General features: G+C 46.1%; 1 protein-coding gene across 1 annotated transcript in view; it reads left to right on the plus strand.

The window, feature by feature from the left end:
• The window catches only part of LOC311225992 (dynein axonemal heavy chain 7-like), a gene marked incomplete at both ends in the record, with an annotated part of 810,419 nt that overhangs the window by 738,487 nt on the left and 52,196 nt on the right, over positions 1-19,736 (plus strand). The window contains 2 exon segments of the mRNA XM_084311374.1: positions 2,034-2,171; positions 19,488-19,715. Coding sequence (XP_084167500.1) covers positions 2,034-2,171; positions 19,488-19,715 — 366 coding nt within the window.

Raw genomic sequence — 19,736 nt, forward strand, 5'->3', positions numbered from 1 at the left:
CACATGTTAGTTCCGACAAGAAGGCTAATACAATCCACACCATTTATAAAGCTAGAAAATCGAATGGAAGGATCTAAATTGGCTTTTATTTTGAAATAGTAATTGTGAAAACTGTGTGTGTGTGTGTGTGTGTGTGTGTGTGTGTGTGTGTGTGTGTGTGTGTGTGTGTGTGTGTGTGTGTGTGTGTGTGTGTGTGTGTGTGTGTGTGTGTGTGTGTGTGTGTGTGTGTGTGTGTGTGTGTGTCTGTAACTTGCGCAGTGTCAAATTTGGTGCCATTTGGCTAGATGGTGCAGCTAGCCTAGCACAGCACAAATTAATGGACGTGGATATGGACCACTAGCCTAGCTTAAAACTCCGGGAGAGGTGTTTTTGGCCAACAGCTAGGCTAGCTGGTCCACATCGACTTCCATTCATTTGTGCTAAGCTAGGCTAGCTTGCAGCCATATAGCTCTCTACTGAACGCACAGAGAGGAAATTTACATTTACATTTACCTTTTGTCATTTAGCTGACGCTTTTATCCAAAGCGACTTACAAGTTTTGTACAACAAGACAGCAGGAAGGGTACAACTATATCAGCTGAATAACAATGTTCATCAAAGTGTTGAGTGCTACAGTGTAGGTTAGTATATTAGGACAAGTGCATGACAGTAAGGTTATTGGTATCAATCTTCTTGTCTGACTCTGGAGGAGACATGCATTTCCCATAATGTTGGCGTGTTCCTTTTAAGATTCTAAACTTTTAGCCATTCATGCAAATAATAATATTATAGAGAAATGTGTCTTTGTCTTTGGTCTCACTATGGTGATCTATGCATTTTTTAATGCATTAGTGAACTAATGCTAGCTTGCTGGCTACACTAGCTAATAGCTATACACGAACAGTCTCTTTGGAAGCAAATCCAAACTGACATACTGGAAAGAATAAATCAACATTGTAGCATTGTCTCAAGTCGATATCTCTGTGATTCAGACAAGCCGTTAACCGTGCAGCCGTATCAACTTGTAAAAGATGTGAGGCGGGAAGCGTGGACTTGGTCTGTCACCCATTCCTCATTACAATTTGTAATCCTTGACTACAGAGTACAGAATTTGATCACAGCAATTAGGACGTCCTGACGTGAAGATAAAATGGTCACAGAGACGAGGCAGTTGAATGACTATGGAACCAGAACAGGGTTTGGAGTTCCTTTTGTTCTAGCCAAATTGGATTCTACTATTCTTTTGCGATAAGATAGGCAGTCAGGGTTTCACGCCGCAGTGGGGTTCGCTGGATTCGATTTATCTTTATTTTGTGACTAGTGTTGAGATGGATATCAATTAATAAGACAAGAGAAAATAGCTGTCCAACATTGGTACTAATGGACCTGAACACATTAAGGCATGCTACTGTTATGTAATATTTAACAGCCATTTATGCAGAAACACACTTCCATGCATTATGGATTAATAATGACGTGTGCTGTAGCACAATGTCACTCGTCAGTGCGCATTTAAGATCATGCTGATAATGAATGATTAACATATATAATGTAGTATGAATGAGATTGACTCAAACTGAAAGCCTCATGAATTCTCTACATCTCTGAATCATGAACATGTGACTTCATGTGTTGATTTACCTTTGGCAAATCTGTGTACTGTATGTAAAATAAAAGGAAAGAAAGTCAATTAGATATTTTTTTTAATAATCCTAAATAAAACATTAAATTACTATCGCGGGTCCTTGGCATTTCTTTGAGGCACCTTTAAAAAGTCATTAGACGATGAAATGTCTGTAACAAGGCACAGCGGGCCACTGCCACCGGTGCCACTTGATTTATTTGTGAGCACAAGTGCAATCTGCAGTATGCCTGGTTTTATTTGGCATTTTCTCCCCCAACGAAAGACTGTGATCTTTTATTCATGAACTTTAATTTACATAGTCATTATTATAAATGTCAGCGATCTAAGGAGTCGACTTGTTTTTCAATGACCGTTATGAGTCAGGATGTTTCCCGGTGTTCCGTTAAAATCGTCCCTCTTCCCCCCGCAGTACAACAGCTACATTGAGTATACCAAGTCACTGCCTCTCAACTCGTCTCCGGAGATATTCGGCATGAACGCCAACGCCGACATCACCAAGGACCAGGCCGAGACACAACTGCTCTTTGACAGCATCCAGCTCACACAGGTAAACGGCCTCTCAGGACATCACCAATAGTGGCTTAATGGAAACTTGTATTACTCAGATTTGAGGTATTACTTCTGCAGCTGTTGTCGGTTCCAAGTGGAGGCACATGGAGAGCAGAAAGAGAAGGGTCTCTTCTTCTTGTAAGCAATGAAATATTACCAGTGTACAGACGGCCTCGCCTGCTGGACTGCATGCTCTCGTACCCAGAGATCGGTCGAAATAACACACTGTTCACACATTATTCTCTGTTCACACATTGTTTTCCCATAATATTTCATTGGCCAATGGCGGACATTAAAGATCATAAATGAAGCATATTCAGTTAAATTCATAACTTTTTTTTTATCTACTTTTTCTCCCATTTTATATTTTTCTCCCATCCCAATTTCGTATCGTCCAATTCTACCCTCCCCTGTCTCGAACGCTGTTAGGCCATGCCTCCCACAAGCCGGCTGCAATGTGGACGAAGCCTTACATCACGTGTCCCCTCCGGTACTCGAGGAAGCAGCCGTCGCATCTTTTCACCTGCACAGCGCGATCTCTCAGCGTCGGGGGTCTGCGTGGGAGGGACACGCCGCCCCCGCGCTCCCTGATTCTGCTGCGCAGGCGCACCAACCGACCTGTAGGAGTCGCTGTCCACAACGTCCGATCCCCACCCATCAGCTTCCCACCCCCTAATACTGCCAATTGTATTAGTATGAACGACCAGCCAAGCTGATAGCAATGTGGAGAGCTGGGCTCGAACCCAGCGTCTCCTGCATTGGTGGCGAGCGCCTTGCCCACTACACCACCTAGCCGCCCTTTTAAATTCATAACTTAATCAAGAAAACATGGGTCCCTCTCTGGTTTGAAGCCAGAGAGACACATCATAGAAAGTTATTCTTTCCACTGTGTCTTTCAATGTTCTTTATTCATACAATTAAAACCAACACGTTTTCATCAAGCTTAAATACGCATGTAAAATGGCCACCACAGGGAAAATGGCACCCCAGTTGACAACAGACCAATCGGAAAACAGGTTACATTCCTAGGCTCACCAATGAAATGTCCACATAATTTCCATCAGCGTCAGCATCAGCCAGTTAAAATATCTAAAACATTAATAAAAAAAATTAAAAATAAAACACTAAAAGCACAAACTGTTCATGCACTTTGCACATTCCAGTTGATGCACCTTGGTTGAAATTGCGACAGATCTTTTCTTTCTCTCGTTTATTTACATGTGCTGGGCCTAAAATTTTATTAAATTTACAATACATCTAGATTAGATTTATAATATATATATAGATACACACTACACAAAGCTAACCTCTACACTTGGATGTCACACAGCCTGTAAAACAGCTCTTCTCAAAGTGCCTTATGACTAACATTTTACTGACCTCTGTGGGCAAATTAGTTTAAAAGGAAATGTGGTAATAACTTTTAATTGCATGTATACATGCTGTCACAAATAACCACAAGGTTGTCTGTGTTTCAGTAGATTACTTTATTGTTATGCTCTCAGATATACATACAACTGACAGACACACCCCAGTCCGGGCCGTATGTGATGACGTAGCCACCCGGTCGTCTCCAGACCGAGATGACAGTTCCTACATATTACCAGCAGGAGGGGTAATAACATCACCATAACATCTCCCTTCTTATAAATGGTTAAGTTAACAAACACAATAACCTGAACGACCTTAATCGAATCAAAGAACTTAATTATTACACCTCAACAGCCAGTAATGTAACAGCTGGTAATAAAGTAAAAAAAAAAAAGATAGAGTAACAGTAGCGTAACGACTCCTCCTTTCCTTCCTTCTCCTTAACATCAACATAATGACAATGACTTTTTTTTTTTTTCTTTTTTTTTAACATAACAGTAAGTCCCAAAAGTCCATAGGCCTTCAGCCTTGGGTCGGTGAAGCCTGCGGCCTACAGATTGAGTCTCACAGGTGGTCGCGACCAACGGCCGCTACGCAGTCGGGCAGCGGGCCTCTCGGTGCTTGACGGTGCTGCAGGTGAGTGGTGAGTTTGTGGGCTGTGAGGCTCACCTGTCTGCCCCCCCCCCACAGTCTATCAGTCTCTCCTCCCCAGCCTCAGTGATGCCTTCTGCACAGTCAGGTATGGGCAGATTCTGCTCAAGTGTCTCATCCTGAGGAGTTGAAACAACCCTCCCGCCTCTGTGCTGCCCGTTCTGCCGTCCGGAGGTCCACTCTGTTACGCCTGTAGAGAGTCCCCTCAACGTCAACGAGGAATGATCGTGGTGCGACTCTCTTCAGACAAGAGCCGAGCCGCCACCGCCCTGTACGATCGCCAGGCAACGGACGCATTCTGACTTGGTCCCCAATGTTCAAGTCAGGGAGGTCCCTGGCTGCCCTGTCATAGTGTAATTTTGCCACACCTTTTTTCAGCCTGAGTCTCTCAGTGACACCAACTGTCACACAGGGCTGCAGCAGACTAGGCGCTACCGGAAGCGAAGACTTCAGCCTGCGTGACATGAGGCGTTGCGCCGGGCTGCTGCCCATCCCCTCAGTGGGCGTGTTGCGCCACTGCAGTATAGCCATCCATACATCTGTGCCATCTAGCTTGGCCCTCTTGCATAAGGCTTTCGCTATCTTGACTGCCGATTCCGCTTTCCCGTTCGCCTGCGGGTGGTGGGGGGAGGAAGTGATATGGGTGAACCCCCATTTGTTTGCGAACATCCTGAACCTAGCAGAGTCAAAGCACCCCCCATTGTCTGAAATCACACAGTCTGGTTGGCCATGACGAGCAAACTGGACTTTGCAACGAGTGACGATTGTGTCAGCTGACACGTCTGGGAGTGGCTCAACCTCCCAGAAATCAGAATAATGATCGACCATTATCAAAAAGTATTTTCCTGCATAGGAAAAGAGGTCCATGCTCACTGTCTGCCATGGGCGCTCTGGAATATTGTGAGACATCATTGACTCCTTTTGCTGTGCTCGTGCATATTCATTGCAGGCTGGGCAGTTGGACACGTGGTCCTTGATTTCCCCTCTCATATTTGGCCAGAATAGCGTGTCCCTAGCCTGCCTGTAGCACGCCTCCCCACCAATGTTCCTCCCTCCCCATCAACCTGGACCCTCTGCAATTTGCATATCGCCCCAACAGGTCCACGGAGGACGCCATAGCCCATGTGCTGCACACAGCAGCATCACACCTGGACAAGAGGCAGGGGAACTATGTGAGAATGCTGTTCATCGACTACAGCTCAGCATTCAATACCATAGTCCCCTCCAAACTCATAGCCAAGCTCAGGGACCTGGGCTTGAACTATGACCTGTGCCAGTGGGTCTTGGACTTCCTGACGGGCAGACCCCAGGTGGTAAGAGCCGGCAACTGCACCTCCTCATCCATCACGCTCAACATAGGGGCCCCCCAGGGCTGTGTTCTGAGCCCCCTCCTCTACTCCCTGTACACACATGACTGCGTAGCACAGCGGAACAACAACACCATCATCAAATTTGCTGATGACACAGTAGTGGTGGGCCTGATCTCTGCCAACGACGAAAGGGCCTACCTGGAAGAGGTAGAGAACCTGTCACAGTGGTGTCAGGAGAACTGCCTCTCCCTGAACGTCAGCAAAACAAAAGAGATGATTGTGGACTTCAGGAGGTCGGGGGTCAAGGACTACAGCCCCCTCAGCATCGACGGGGCACCGGTTGAGAGAGTGAACAGTTTCAAGTACCTCGGAGCCCACATATCCGAGGACTTGACATGGACCACACACATTGACAGTGTTGTGAAGAAGGCACGACAACGCCTCTACTTCCTCAGGCGCCTAAGGAAGTTCCAAGTCAGTCAGAAGATCCTTAGGAACTTCTACTCATGTACAATAGAGAGCATCCTGACCGGCAACATCACCTCCTGGTTTGGGAATAGCACTGCACAAGACCGTAGCAGACTACAAAGAGTGACACGTTCAGCCGAACGCACAATTGGAGGGGGGCTTCCCACCCTCCAGAACATTTACAACAAGCGGTGCAAGGGGAAGGCTAAGAGAATTATTAAGGACTCGAGCCACCCGAACAACTGCCTCTTTGAACTGCTGCGGTCAGGCAAGCGATAACGGAGTCTTAAGGCGAGCACAGAAAGACTCAGAAGAAGCTTCTATCCCCAGGCCATCAGGCTGCTAAACGAACAATAATCGCTAAACGAACAATAATCACTATGCAACAACCATCAAATGCACACAGCACACACACCCACACGCACACACTCACTCAAACAAACAACACACTGCAGCACCCACTCTCCACACTTTAGATCACACAAACACACTTACACTTTATATTTATTGATAAAGGATTTGCACTACAACTCGTACACCTACTGTGAATTGTACCTAAATTGCACCTCGTCCCATTTCTCCATTTCTGCCTTGCACTATATAGTATTGTATATTGTATGGTAACTACGTCTATTCTGCATCGAACATTGTACATATGTCTAAACTGAACACTGTGACCTCTTTTTTTACTTCTAATTTTACTATGTTTTTATTTCATACTTATCTTGTCTTGCACAGTCTCTGGAGCGCAACAGTAAGAAGCATTTTGTACAAAAGTATTCTGTACTTCTGTATGACAACTATTAAAGAAACTTGAACTTGAAACTTGAAACAATGTGGCTTGCATGAATTCTGCCCAGCATTTCCAACCTCAGTGCCCTAGGTATGATAACACATTGCCCCCTGTAGAGCACTCCATTCTGCATGTTGATCTCATCACGGAAGGACCAATAGTCCCTCACACTCAGAGGTGCGTCCTCCTTCATATCCGGCCACCCCCGCAGCACGATCGACTTCATGTCCCGTAGGTTCTCATCAACCTCTGTGTACTGCAGGATCTGGCGGAACCTGTGGTCAGTAACGTTGAGGTGTTGTGCCTGGTCAACGTGCATAAACGCGGCCTGCTCTCCCTCTATGGCGCACACTGTGTGCTGTGTGTGTGTCATATCTGACCCCCTGTCCTGTGTTGTTGCTCTGCTTAGAGTGTCACTGATATACAGCTCTGGCCCCGGCTTGTAAGTGACTTCCAGGTTGTAATTTTGGAGCTGCATCAACATACTTTGAAGCCGATTTGGGGCACAGAGCAGCGGCTTTTTGAAGATTGAGATCAACGGCTTATGATCTGTTTCCGCTGTGATTGTCTCCCTACCGTACAGGTAGTGGTGGAATCGTTGGCATGCAAAAACAATGCTCAAACATTCTTTCTCAATTTGAGCGTAGTTCTGCTCGGTTGGTGTAAGTGCACGTGAGGCAAACGCCACTGGTTGTCCCGCCTGCGTTATGCAGCACCCCAGGCCGTTCTTGCTGGCGTCACTCTGCACTGTGACTGGTTTGGTGATGTCATAGTATTTTAATACAGGTGTGGTGGACACCAAGCGCTTTATTTCCTGTACAGCTTGGTCGTGCTTAGGCAGCCAGTGCCACACACTGTCCTTGTCTAGGAGACGGCGAAGTGGCTCACACACCTCAGACAGCCATGGCAGGAACTTAGCCAGGTAAGTCACGAAACCGATGAAACGCTGAACAGCCTTGGCGTCGGTGGGTGTTGGCATGTCCAGGACTGCTCTGGTCTTTTCTGGGTCTATTCTCAGTCCCTGTGAGGACAGTATGTGTCCATGAAACTGAACCGCCTTCAGTTTGAACTGTAGCTTTGGTATGCTGAGCCTGAGTTTTACCTTTCTGCACCGTTCCATCAGTGCGAGCAGCTTACTGTCGTGGTCACGCTCTGCCTCGATATCAGAGTCCCCACATCCGACGACGAGGATATCATCGGCGATTGGCTCGATGCCGCTGAGGTCTCCGAGCAGCTCGTGTTGCTTACGCTGGTAAACTTCTGGAGCCACAGACACCCCGAAGGGGAGTTTCAGCCACCTCATTCTACCCCAAGGTGTCCAGAACGTAGTTTTCCAGCTGCTCTCATCATCCAGCTTGCATTGGAGAAATGCCTCCCTGGCATCCACCAGGGTGAATATGCGCGCCTTGGGCAATTTGTAGAGCACGTCCTCCAATGTCGGCATGAGGTAGTGTGATCTCTTCAGTGCCTGATTGAGGAACTTTGGGTCAATGCATGGTCGAATCTTTTCTTTTCTGTTGACCACGACCATGTTGCTTATCCAGGGTGTCGGCTCAGTGACACGAGCAATATGTCCGTCGCTCTCATATTTCTCCAGCTGCGTTTTCACCTGTGCCCTTAATGCCACTGGCACATTTCTCGGTGCACATTGAACTGGGGTCACACTCGGGTCCAATTCAAAGTGCACTTCTCCCGGCACTGACTCCACCGGGTCGTTGAAAACATCAGCATATGAACGTAGTAGTTGCTCTTTGGTTAAGGGTCCCTTAAGGCACTGATCAACTTTGTTGAGCTCTGCAGGAATAGTGACAGTCATGAGCCCTAAACGCACACACGTAGAACCGGAAAGCAGTGGACTTTGTTCAGTCTCCACCACTTCAAACACAAGGCTGTGCTTAACTCCCTTGATGACACAGTCTGTGTGATATCGCCCCAGCGATCGCATCAGCTGCCCTGAGTACAGCTTTAGTTCTGTAGTGCTTGGCCGCAAAGGGGTATTTGGCGATAGTCTCTCCTTTACTGTCCTGCCCATGACATTGCATGTAGCCCCCGAATCCAACTGACATGCTTGTTTTATGCCATTCAGTCGCAGCATTGCAAACCATTTGAGGCCCTGGGACTGTACTGTGCTAATACATTCAGCAGTATAGATCAGTTCTTCGTTGTCTGAGCCCTCTGCTCCTCGTGGTGTATCCTCTACGATATGCACTTTTTTTACTCTACTCATTTTGCCCCCTGCCTGGCATACTTTTGCAAAATGATTTGCAACACCACAGGACCTGCATGCTTTGCCATATGCTGGGCACTGATCTCTGCCTCTCTTGTGATTAATACCACAGTATTTACAGTCAATGAGCAAATTTGTCACCTCATGTCTCGTTGTGGAGCTCTCCTGAGCTCTGTATTGCCGCTGCTTGTCCGTTGCATTTATTGTGTCCATCTGTATTCCGTCTATCGTCCTCAGATGTTTCTCAGTCACCTCAGCCAGGCGACACATTTCCACAGCTACTGGCAATGTCAAGTCCTGTTCCCGGAGCAACCTGCGTCTGGTTCCTTCACTTGAAATGCCCAATACGAGCCAGTCACATAGCATCTCATCCCGTAGCCCACGGTACTCGCATGTAGCCGCTCTCTCTCGCAGCCGGGTGACGAAACCGTCAATCGGCTCGTCTGCCTCCTGCTTGCAGCAGCCGAAAATGTACCTCTCGTATATAACGTATTTCGCAGGCTTAAAATAGTCCTCCAAAGCGCCCAGAATGGCAGCTGGGTCCTTTTTCTGGTCAACAGTCAGTGTAAGATTGTGCATGTAAATATGCCGACACTCACTGCCCATTATTCTTCTCAGCGTGGCGGCTTGTATCTCCACGGATTTCTCCGTCAGACCTGTTGCTAGAGAAAAGTCCTCAAACTCTGCTCGGAACATTTCCCAGTTTTTGCAAGAATCTCCTGACATCTGCATGCCCTCCGGAGCGGGGATATTTCCGAAAGCAGCCATAATTGCTTTGCTTTCTAGCGTGTTAAGCTAGACCACTTCTGACACCATGTTTCAGTAGATTACTTTATTGTTATGCTCTCAGATATACATACAACTGCCAGCCATAGCTCGCGCTCAGACACACCCCAGTCCGGGCCGTATGTGATGACATAGCCATCCGGTCATCTCCAGACCGAGATGACAGTTCCTACATATTACCAGCATAGCACCAACATACATGAGTTAGCATTGATGTATTTATCAGAAAAGTAAACAGACGTATCTTCTCTGCGTTAAAATAAACCATACCTAGTGTATGTCTGCGTTCATAGTCGTTTTTCCCACGTACACAAGTGAGTAAACATGGCTGGACAGACTCGTACAAATTATTTAAGTGGACTAAAAGAACGTAGGGGAAGATATTCAGCATGTTAAAGGAACACGGCAACATTTTGGGAAATTAGCTTACCGTCTTCTCCAGAGAGAGACAAGAAATAGATACCAGTTTCCTCTCTGTGCGTTCAGTAGAAAGCTATCATGCCAACATTTTGGAAGCAGACATGACCGGTTAGCCTAGGCATTGTCCAACTAACACCTCTCCCGAAGGCTAACTGGTCATGCCCGCCAAAATGTTAGCGTGTTCTTTTAACTCATTCCCCGCCAACAACGAGTTTACTCGTTATTGGGAGCTGACACTTGAACGCCAACAACGAGTATACTCGTTATTTGATAGTTTCGATATTTGTATTCATTATTCATCCAGGGACCTTGGTGTTACCATAGGGAATGAGTCTGAGATCGCCAAAGTGCATCCAGCTAGACGGCGGTATCGAGCATCCTTTGAAACCTTGTATCTTGGCCTGTGCAATGGTCAAATGTCACCGGGCTCACTTTTCTTTGTCGGGCCAGTCTAGCGGTTCTCCCGGTTGCATTGAAGCACGTCAAATATCCCCGATCCATATGTTGTGGTGGGTTATGTTACGTAGTGGATCAAATGGACATCGGATGTACCAGATGCCGATCAAACAATTGGAATATTATGTTTGGAATACTCCCGATCACAGGTAAGGACTATCTGATGTAAATTTTTGCTTGATCGTGCAATGCTTTTATACCGATCGGGCTGATAAGCGTTTTTAGTGTTCAATACGAGTGCCGTTACTGGCAATAAAAGAATCAGAAATGACCCCCCCCCCCCCCCCCCCTTTCATGCATTCATGATGAAACATAATACCTATGATATAGATTTGATTTGGGAATAATAGTGTGTACAGGCAAGAAACTGCAACGTTTATAGTAGAATTGACGTATAAAGCTATTACTCAGCCCTTCTGGAATTACCCCAGACCACGCTATAACCATACTTATATTCACCACGGTATAACACGGGAACGTATGGATGAAGAAATTAATTATTTTTCACATATTGAACGATAGATAGGTGATGTCAAATGGGCCATAGTATTGTATCCATAGCTATAATATTGAATATAGTTATAGCTCTACAAACAAGGTGACGCACTCCTATCTTTTAAAGTGTGGCAGTGCTAGAACGGGGCTCGACTAATCCCTGGCGGTCAATGAGTTAAGGGACAATAACACAAGTATAAGTAGCATGGGTTCTTCCTCTGTGATGAGACGTTTGACAGTGAGACGGCGTCCAACTCTCTGCGTGGAGCAGCGGCGTGTCATTGCCTCTTTTTGTCTGTATCTGTAGTGCAATGCCACTGCCCAGGCACCGAGCCACAGGCACAGTAAGTGGCTCTGTGCCTTGGCAGGGCTTAAGTTGACACAAGCGGAAGTTAGAACAGCGCCGACTGCCCACGCCAGGCGCTCCAGAACGCCTGCTGAACCACAGCGCCCCCTGTTGGCCTGCGTCCCGGGTGTCCCACCGGACGGACGTATCATTAATTCTTCTGGTCAATTTCCAGATGCCGCGTGTGCGTCAGTGTACACGCACAAATTCACACTCTCACAAATACCACACAGATACACACACACAGATAGATTCCAATACATCCGCAAGCACTGAAGCACAGTTATGCATAGACACTCATACACACATACAAAAGTACACACTCGTAGACAGCACCCTTGCCCTCAGGTTCCCAACCTGTTTTTATCAGCATCCTTGCCAGCTTTTAACCCTTTCACTGCCACACGACAGCCGTCGGTTGTGTTGTGTGATAGTAAAGGTTTTAACCTTCTGTCGTGTGGCAGTGAAAGGGTTAATATTGATTACCTTCCATTAAAATGTACCATGCAACATTAATTAGAAGGAGAAACAGAAACTCCATTAATATTTCAGTTGTTTGTAGAGCGATATCTCAAAGACAATAAAATAACTCCCTTATGCCGGGGTGTCTTCCCTTGACACAGCGCTGGCACACACTGTAGCGTGGCTATCAGTAGCTTTGGAGCAGCCTTGTGATCCAGGCTCATTAAATCTCTGTTCTGGAAGTCAGACCAGGGTAGCTTGCTGAATATTATATCTCACCCGTACCCAACTTGCTTGCAGCAGCAAAATTAAATCTAAGGGACCCGACATCAACACCCCCACCGCCACCCACTCAGACTGAGATACAGAGTGTGCTTTTCACTTTACTAAAAGTTTTAGGAGCCAAAAGTTTAAATTGTTGACTGCATTCCCATAGGAATTAAAGTTTAAATGTAATAAATGCAGGGTTGTAGGAGATGACTACGGTGTGAGGCACATGCAAACACTCTGCTACACACTCAGCTCTCAACTCATTCTCTAAAGCCATGGTTACACTTACAACATTTCATTTTCGAATTATTTCGTTTGCATGTCCAAGTTAAAGGGCAACGCCGTTTTGGCAGGAAAACGCGGCACCGCTCAAAGGGTGTTTTCGTTTTGAAAACTCTCCGACAACAGTGCCATGTAATTTGCGTGAGCCAGATACAGAGCCGTTCATGCCCAGCGTCCATGCGCAGTACTATCAGAGCAGCTCTGAAAACTCGCACCACTGCCTACAACCTGGGCAGAGAGACAGGAAACATGGAAGAGTACAAGACAACAGTCTACACTCTGCGCAAGGCTGTTAAACTTGCGAAAAAGACGTATGCTGACAAGATGGAGGCACAAATGGCACAGAATGACACAAGAGGCTTATGGCGGGGACTGAGGACGATAACTGACTACAAAGTCAGCGCCCCCTCAATGGGGAGCGACGACGCCTCCCTCGCGGACCAGCTCAACACCTTCTACCCGTGGTTTGGTGCAAACAGCGGCGCTGCTAGCTCACCGGCTAGTGACGTCACTTGCGCGCCGGCTGTTGTGGAGGGGGGGGGGCATCCGCGGGGGGGCGAGGATGCTCTCTCATTGACGGTACACAGTGTGAGAAGAGCATTTATGCAGGTGAACACCAGAAAGGCTGCTGGCCCAGATGGAATAACAGGACGCTGGAGGAGTCAGTGGTCCCTGCCTGCTTCAAGATGTCTACCATTATCCCGGTACCAAATAAACCCTCCCCAACAGGTCTCAATGACTACAGACCGGTGGCACTCACCTCTGTGGCCATGAAATGTTTCGAGAGGCTGATCAAGGATCACATTTGTGCCTCCCTCCCCAGTGATATGGACCCTATGCAATTTGCATACAGGCCAAACAGGTCCACTGACGATGCGGCCTCCCAAGTACTGCACAGCACCCTCTCTCACCTAGACCGTCAGAAGGGGGGCTATGTGAGACTGTTGTTCATGACTACAGCTCAGCGTTCAACACCATAGTCAAGCTGATCGAGCTGGGTCTGAGCTCCGCTCTGAGCGCCTGGATACTGGACTTTCTGAGTGAAAGGCCCCAGGCGGTCAGGGTGGGGGGTCAGACATCCAACACCATCACCCTGAGCATCGGGTCCCCCCAGGGCTGTGTTCTGAGCCCCCTGCTGTATTCACTATACACACATGACTGTGTGGCCAAGTTCAGCTCCAACTCCATAGTGAAGTTTGTGGACGACACAGTGGTGGTGGGGCTGATCTCGGACAACGACGAGAAGGCCTACCGGGAGGAGGTTGAGGTACTGGAACGCTGGTGCCAGGACAACAGCCTGCTCCTGAACATTGGTAAAACCAAGGAGCTGATCGTGGATTATAGGAGAGGACAGCAGGAGACACACACACCACTGAGGATAAACGGGGCTACCGTGGACAGGGTGAGCAGCTTTAAGTACCTGGGGGTCCACATCGCAGAGGATCTGACATGGACAACACACATAGACTCAGTCGTAAAAAAGGCGAAGCAGCGCCTCTACCACCTGAGACAGTTAAGGAAGTTCAGTGTCCTTCTACTCCGGAGCTGTAGAGAGCATCTTGACTGGAAACATCACTGCCTGGTATGGAAACAGCACGGCACAGGACAAGAAGGCCCTACAGAGAGTGGTGCACTCAGCCGACCGTACCACGGGTATTGCACTACCACCCCTGCAGGTTCTATACAACAAGAGGTGCAAATCCAGAGCCTGCAGAATAATGAAAGACCCTCACCACCCCAACAACAGCCTGTTCATGCTGCTGAGGTCAGGCAGACGCCTGCGAACACCAGCTACTAGGACAGAGAGACTTCGGCTCAGCTTCTTCCCCCAGGCCATCAGAGCCTTGAACACTGAACTCTCCACACACAAGCACACATGAGCACACACACGACACACACACTGTACACGCTCACACACTAGCAGCCACTTTAACATGAGCAAGCACACACTCATGCTGCACACGCCCACACTTATGGCCACTAAGGAAAGGTCACTTTAAGAATAGTATAGTATAACCTGAGATTGTATAAAATAGCATGTACAGAAAGACCCAGTGCCTCATCCGTAGCTAACAGTGTATTGCACTACCACAGGACCTAGCATGTCCTACCATGCTCTGTAAATAACTTATGTACATATACCGATATGCCCTACTTTGTTTACTTGTTTTATTGCACAATGTCGTTATATTGGATTCTATTATATGTTATTACTATTGTATTATGCACATCGTTGCAGGCAAGACCACCCGCATTTCATTGTATACTTGTATGCCGTGACAAATAAAACTCTTGACTTAACTTGACTTGACAGTAGAGACCGACACCAAATTCTCCCCTGGCTGGACCTCGACTCCGTCCATTAGTCCAAACATCAGAACTATTTCTTGGAGTCAATTGCAATATCGCGCTATAATTAATATAATTTGCTGTCTCCCGACACCAACCAGCCATATGGGGAGGCTATACAGGATATCAGCTGCATCCTCCTCAGATTGCTTATTCATGTGCTTTATAACTGAGCAGATGGATAACCATTTGACTCCATCCTCCCAGACACTGTCAGAGATTGATTTTGTACTTGCTTTTAATTTCGCCATAATTGATTAGATCATTCCAAACTACAACAGTCTGCATCCCCTTAACAATTGTTTGTATTGAGCCGTATTGTATTGTACCCATTCTGCAATCTGTTAAATCCGTTAACGTTACTACGTTAATGTACGATAGCCTCGATAGCCTCAATGCTAACTATATAAATGGGATATGTCAATCACATTAGCATGTAGCTAACAACATCAGCTATCTTTTCGTGAGACTAAACTCTCCGCTCTTGGTGGTTGATGTTGGTTTTGTTTCATCAACAAATGAGGCAGAACACACAGTGAATGTATCCTTTTTTGTTTATTGCACTTTGTTTCTTGCTGAAAAATAAATGCTATGTTGCTAAATGGCTCACGCGAGGTATTTAAAGATGGTGGTTTTCTGTTTTGACTGAGCAGGACGTGGAGTGACGCGTTCAACCTTTCTGATTGGTTGAAAATGGCCTTCATGTTTGAGCTACATCGCCACCTACTGCTTTGGCATTGTACTACATGTATATACATCACTCTGTGCTCACGAGACAAAACAACGTCTAACTTGCCTGCCAATACGCAGCGTTCTGAAAAGCGAAATGAAACAAATAGTTTTGGCTATAATGTAACCGCAGCCTAACACTCTGCTACACACTCAGCTCTCAACTCATTCTCTAATACTCTGCTACACACTCAGCTCTCAACTCATTCTCTAACACTCTGCTACACACTCAGCTCTCAACTCATTCTCTAACACTCTGCTACACACTCAGCTCTCAATACATTCTCTAACACTCTGCTACACACTCAGCTCTCAACGCATTCTCTAACACAGGGGTTCCCAAAGTGGGGGTCGCCAGATGATTTCAAAAGATTATAATTTTTTTGGTATGCAGTCAGGCCACTGAACTTAGAAGCAGGCCAGGCCAGTGTTTCTAGTTGCAGCAGCGCAATAGTTAGATAACCTAGGTGGGGAACAACCAGGAGATCACTGCAACTCACACAAGTTGGAGAACTATCTCTCTCTCTCTCTCTCTCTCTCTTGCTCTCACACACACACAAAGGGAGCCGCATGTGATTGGTGGAGGCGGGACCCTTACAAAAAACTGTTGTTGATAATCATTGACACATGCTAGCCTGTAATAATCCCCCCCAGAAAAATCTACTTTGCATTTGATATATTGCAAATATATGCCATCACATACACTGGCATTTAAAGCGTTATAATTATCAAATGAATATGTGGTGTTATGATCAGGGCTGAAGTTGAATAAAAGAAAAAAAATTCAATCTGACATTACAAAAAAACTGAAAATCCATCAAAATCAGTGTTGTTGCTAATCATACATATGCTAGCCTGTTTTTTAACAATAATTTGTGATGCCATCACAAACACTGGCATTTAAAGGGTACAAATTAAAAAATTCCTGCACCAGAATGCAGGAAATGAAGTCTTTGTAACAAAAAATGTCTTGGTGGGGGACTATATTTTGCACTATATTTCCTGGCCTGAATTATTTCCCCAGTCCGGCCCTGGTTAAAAGCCTCCAATGCTTATTAGTGTGTGTGCGTTTGAACGTTTGCATGTTTCAACCATACATTTCCATTTATAAAAAATATATATATAATTTTTTTAACCTCCTATAATAGTGGGGGTTGCGGCTTTCTGACACCGTTATTTGGGGGTTGCGGCCTGAAAAGTTTGGGAACCCCTGCTCTAACACTCTGCTACACACTCAGCTCTCAATACATTCTCTAACACTCTGCTACACACTCAGCTCTCAATACATTCTCTAACACTCTGCTACACACTCAGCTCTCAATACATTCTCTAACACTCTGCTACACACTCAGCTCTCAACACATTCTCTAACACTCTGCTACACACTCCGCTCTCAATACATTCTCTAGCACTCTGCTACACACTCCGCTCTCAATACATTCTCTAGCACTATGCTAGAGGGGGGGGGGTTCTCACCACTTTGATTTCACAAGTACAATTAGAGCTCAGCGGAGCCTGACGTTGATGCATACATAGAGCGCTCACCAAGATTAATAATAGTTTCAGTCATGTGTGAACTTTATTAGCAGCTAATACAGTCCCATTAGTCTCAATGACCGATAAACAGGAAAGAAGCTCCGAATGGAATGAAACAGCTATTTGTCATTCATTCCCCTACTGTAACCCCAGTACCATTAGCCAATGATTATCCATTACTACTGGCTTGTGACCGAGCAGCCACTAGGTACATATTGCGAGGAAATGAAAAATACGGCCAGAATCACAGATTAGGATCAATGGTTTTCAAAGTCAGGGTTCTCTTGTGTTTGTTTCATGTGCAACTAGCGGAATTACTAGGGAAAGGTTGTGCCTTGCTGTTAGAGATGTACGGACACCGATACTGGTATCTGATATCAGGCCGATACCTGGCGAAAACAGGATATCGCTATCACAGAATTTCCCTAGTACTAAAACCTGATACCAACAGCCACATCAGTCAGGTCAGAAATCAAAGCAAAGAAACTTGACACATTCACACATATATACTGTAGATTTATAGATTTATCTAGGTTTCTCTAATGTAGACAAATGTGTAGCTGAGGGGCTACACAACCCGGACTGTATTAAAGATTGTTTAGATTAAACCACTACTAAATATTATTACTTGCCAGACAGTACAGTTAGATAAATATGGCAGACGCTCAATTGACGGCACGGGGACAAGGATATCAAGTTTACAGTATTTTAATATTTTACAGTCATCTCAATATACAACTGAATTATTACGTTGCTCTTTTAATAGTAGAATGTCAGAGTATCAAAGTCAGGGGGAATGAATATTTCCTAGGTTAAGAATACTCGACCGGAGCTCTGCAGGGAGTGAGAGAAGGCGATACAGGGCAAAGCATGGTGGGTAGCTGGAGACGATGATTCTCCTCTGGAGCTCCAAGCTCCAGAGGAATTGAAGAATGGTCGGATAATCCTGTCGTCACTGGAAGAAAAGGGGGTCTCGTACGGATCCAGTCCTTGTAATCCAAGTGCCAGATGGCAGGGTTAATAGCTCTTAATCCAAAGCCCGATGGCAGAGATGGTAGCTAGCTAGCTTCGTTTGTACTGGAAGCTAGCCCGATGACGGTCTTCAGGGAGTAGTTAGATCCAAACGCCGATGGTCTTAACTATACGCTTCTCCACGTTACTTCGCTTACACAAGGCACTATACTGCGCCAATAATGGCTCTACAATATTATGGTCGTATCTAAGTAGCTACTAGCTATCCGTAACGATACACCGCGGGTAGGTTTGTGTACAACGGTACCGAACGTATTACAATCTCGCTCGGCTGCTTCTCCTATTCTGCTACTGCCGACTCATTACTTCCACTGCTCACATGTTCACTCGTTCTGCACAATCGTTACTGTGTTCTCGTTTCTCTGCTGTTAGGTGTTCTCACTTCACTGCGGCTGCTTGCGCCTTCTACAATATATATACTCAGACTGATTTCTAGAGCGCAGCCGAATTACTTGTCCGGAATCAATGCGCCTGCTACGGGCATGTCTGAACTTGCCCGGACACGTCTTTGAACTTGTCTGAGGGGCGCGTCTGCTAGCGCCTCCAATGTCAATGGCGGTGCCCAAATGAGGCGAGCGAATAATACTATGATGCAAACGGAAGCTTAAAGGTATATAGCTTATATATATAAACAATATACAAGTTTTACAAAATAATAAACGCAGATTCTCAGTGTTAATCTGGACCCTTCAGAACAAAATGGATACCGGATACAGACCCAATATCATGGTCTGATTATATCGTTTGGTGAAAGTAGTGGATACAAATTCGGTGTCGGCTGACAGTTAAAGCTTTGGACTCTGAATTGTTATCACTAGCAGTGAAAGAGAGGTATCTGTGCATCTCTACTTGCTGTCCATCTTTTGGTGTTCTTACTTTGTGTGTCTGTGTGTGTATATGTATGTGTGTGTGTGTGGCCACATATGTGTGTGTGCGGTGTATGTGGGCATATAATGTGTGTGTGTGTGAGCGCATGTGTGTTTGAGAGTGTCATCATTGAGAGTTACTGTACAGTGATAGCAGTAACTAGGCTGAGACGAGAGGAGAGGCAAAAGTAAGTTAAAATGCAACACTGCTATTTCGGTCGATTTCAAGTCATGTCTTGAATGTCACAATGGTTATATGGTCAATAGGCATAATTGGACAAATATGAAGTGTTCTGTGTTATCAGTGATAAAATGACATGAATGGAATGCAGTTCCGAGAAGAATAGAAGAGTTGACAGCTCAGAAACAGCTCAACACTGCTATTATTACCAACAAAGAATGATAGAACTTGTCTGAAACATTATTCCACTAACCCCCCCCCCCCCCTTGTCTCTTTCTCGTCAGTCCCGTTCCTCTGGGGCCGACGCCTCCTCAGACGACATGGTGTCTGACGTAGCGGCCGACATCTTGACCAAACTGCCTCCGGACTTTGACATCGAGGAGGTGATGCGACGGTTCCCCACCAGCTACGAGCAGAGCATGAACACAGTGCTGGTGCAGGAGATGGGTCGCTTCAACAACCTGCTCAGGACCATCCGAGACTCCTGCGTCAACACCCAGAAGGCCATCAAGGTACCGCTAGCGAAGGCTTGT

Source organism: Notolepis coatsorum (assembly GCF_963971535.1).
Source record: "Notolepis coatsorum genome assembly, chromosome: 3".
NCBI lineage: Eukaryota > Metazoa > Chordata > Actinopteri > Aulopiformes > Paralepididae > Notolepis > Notolepis coatsorum.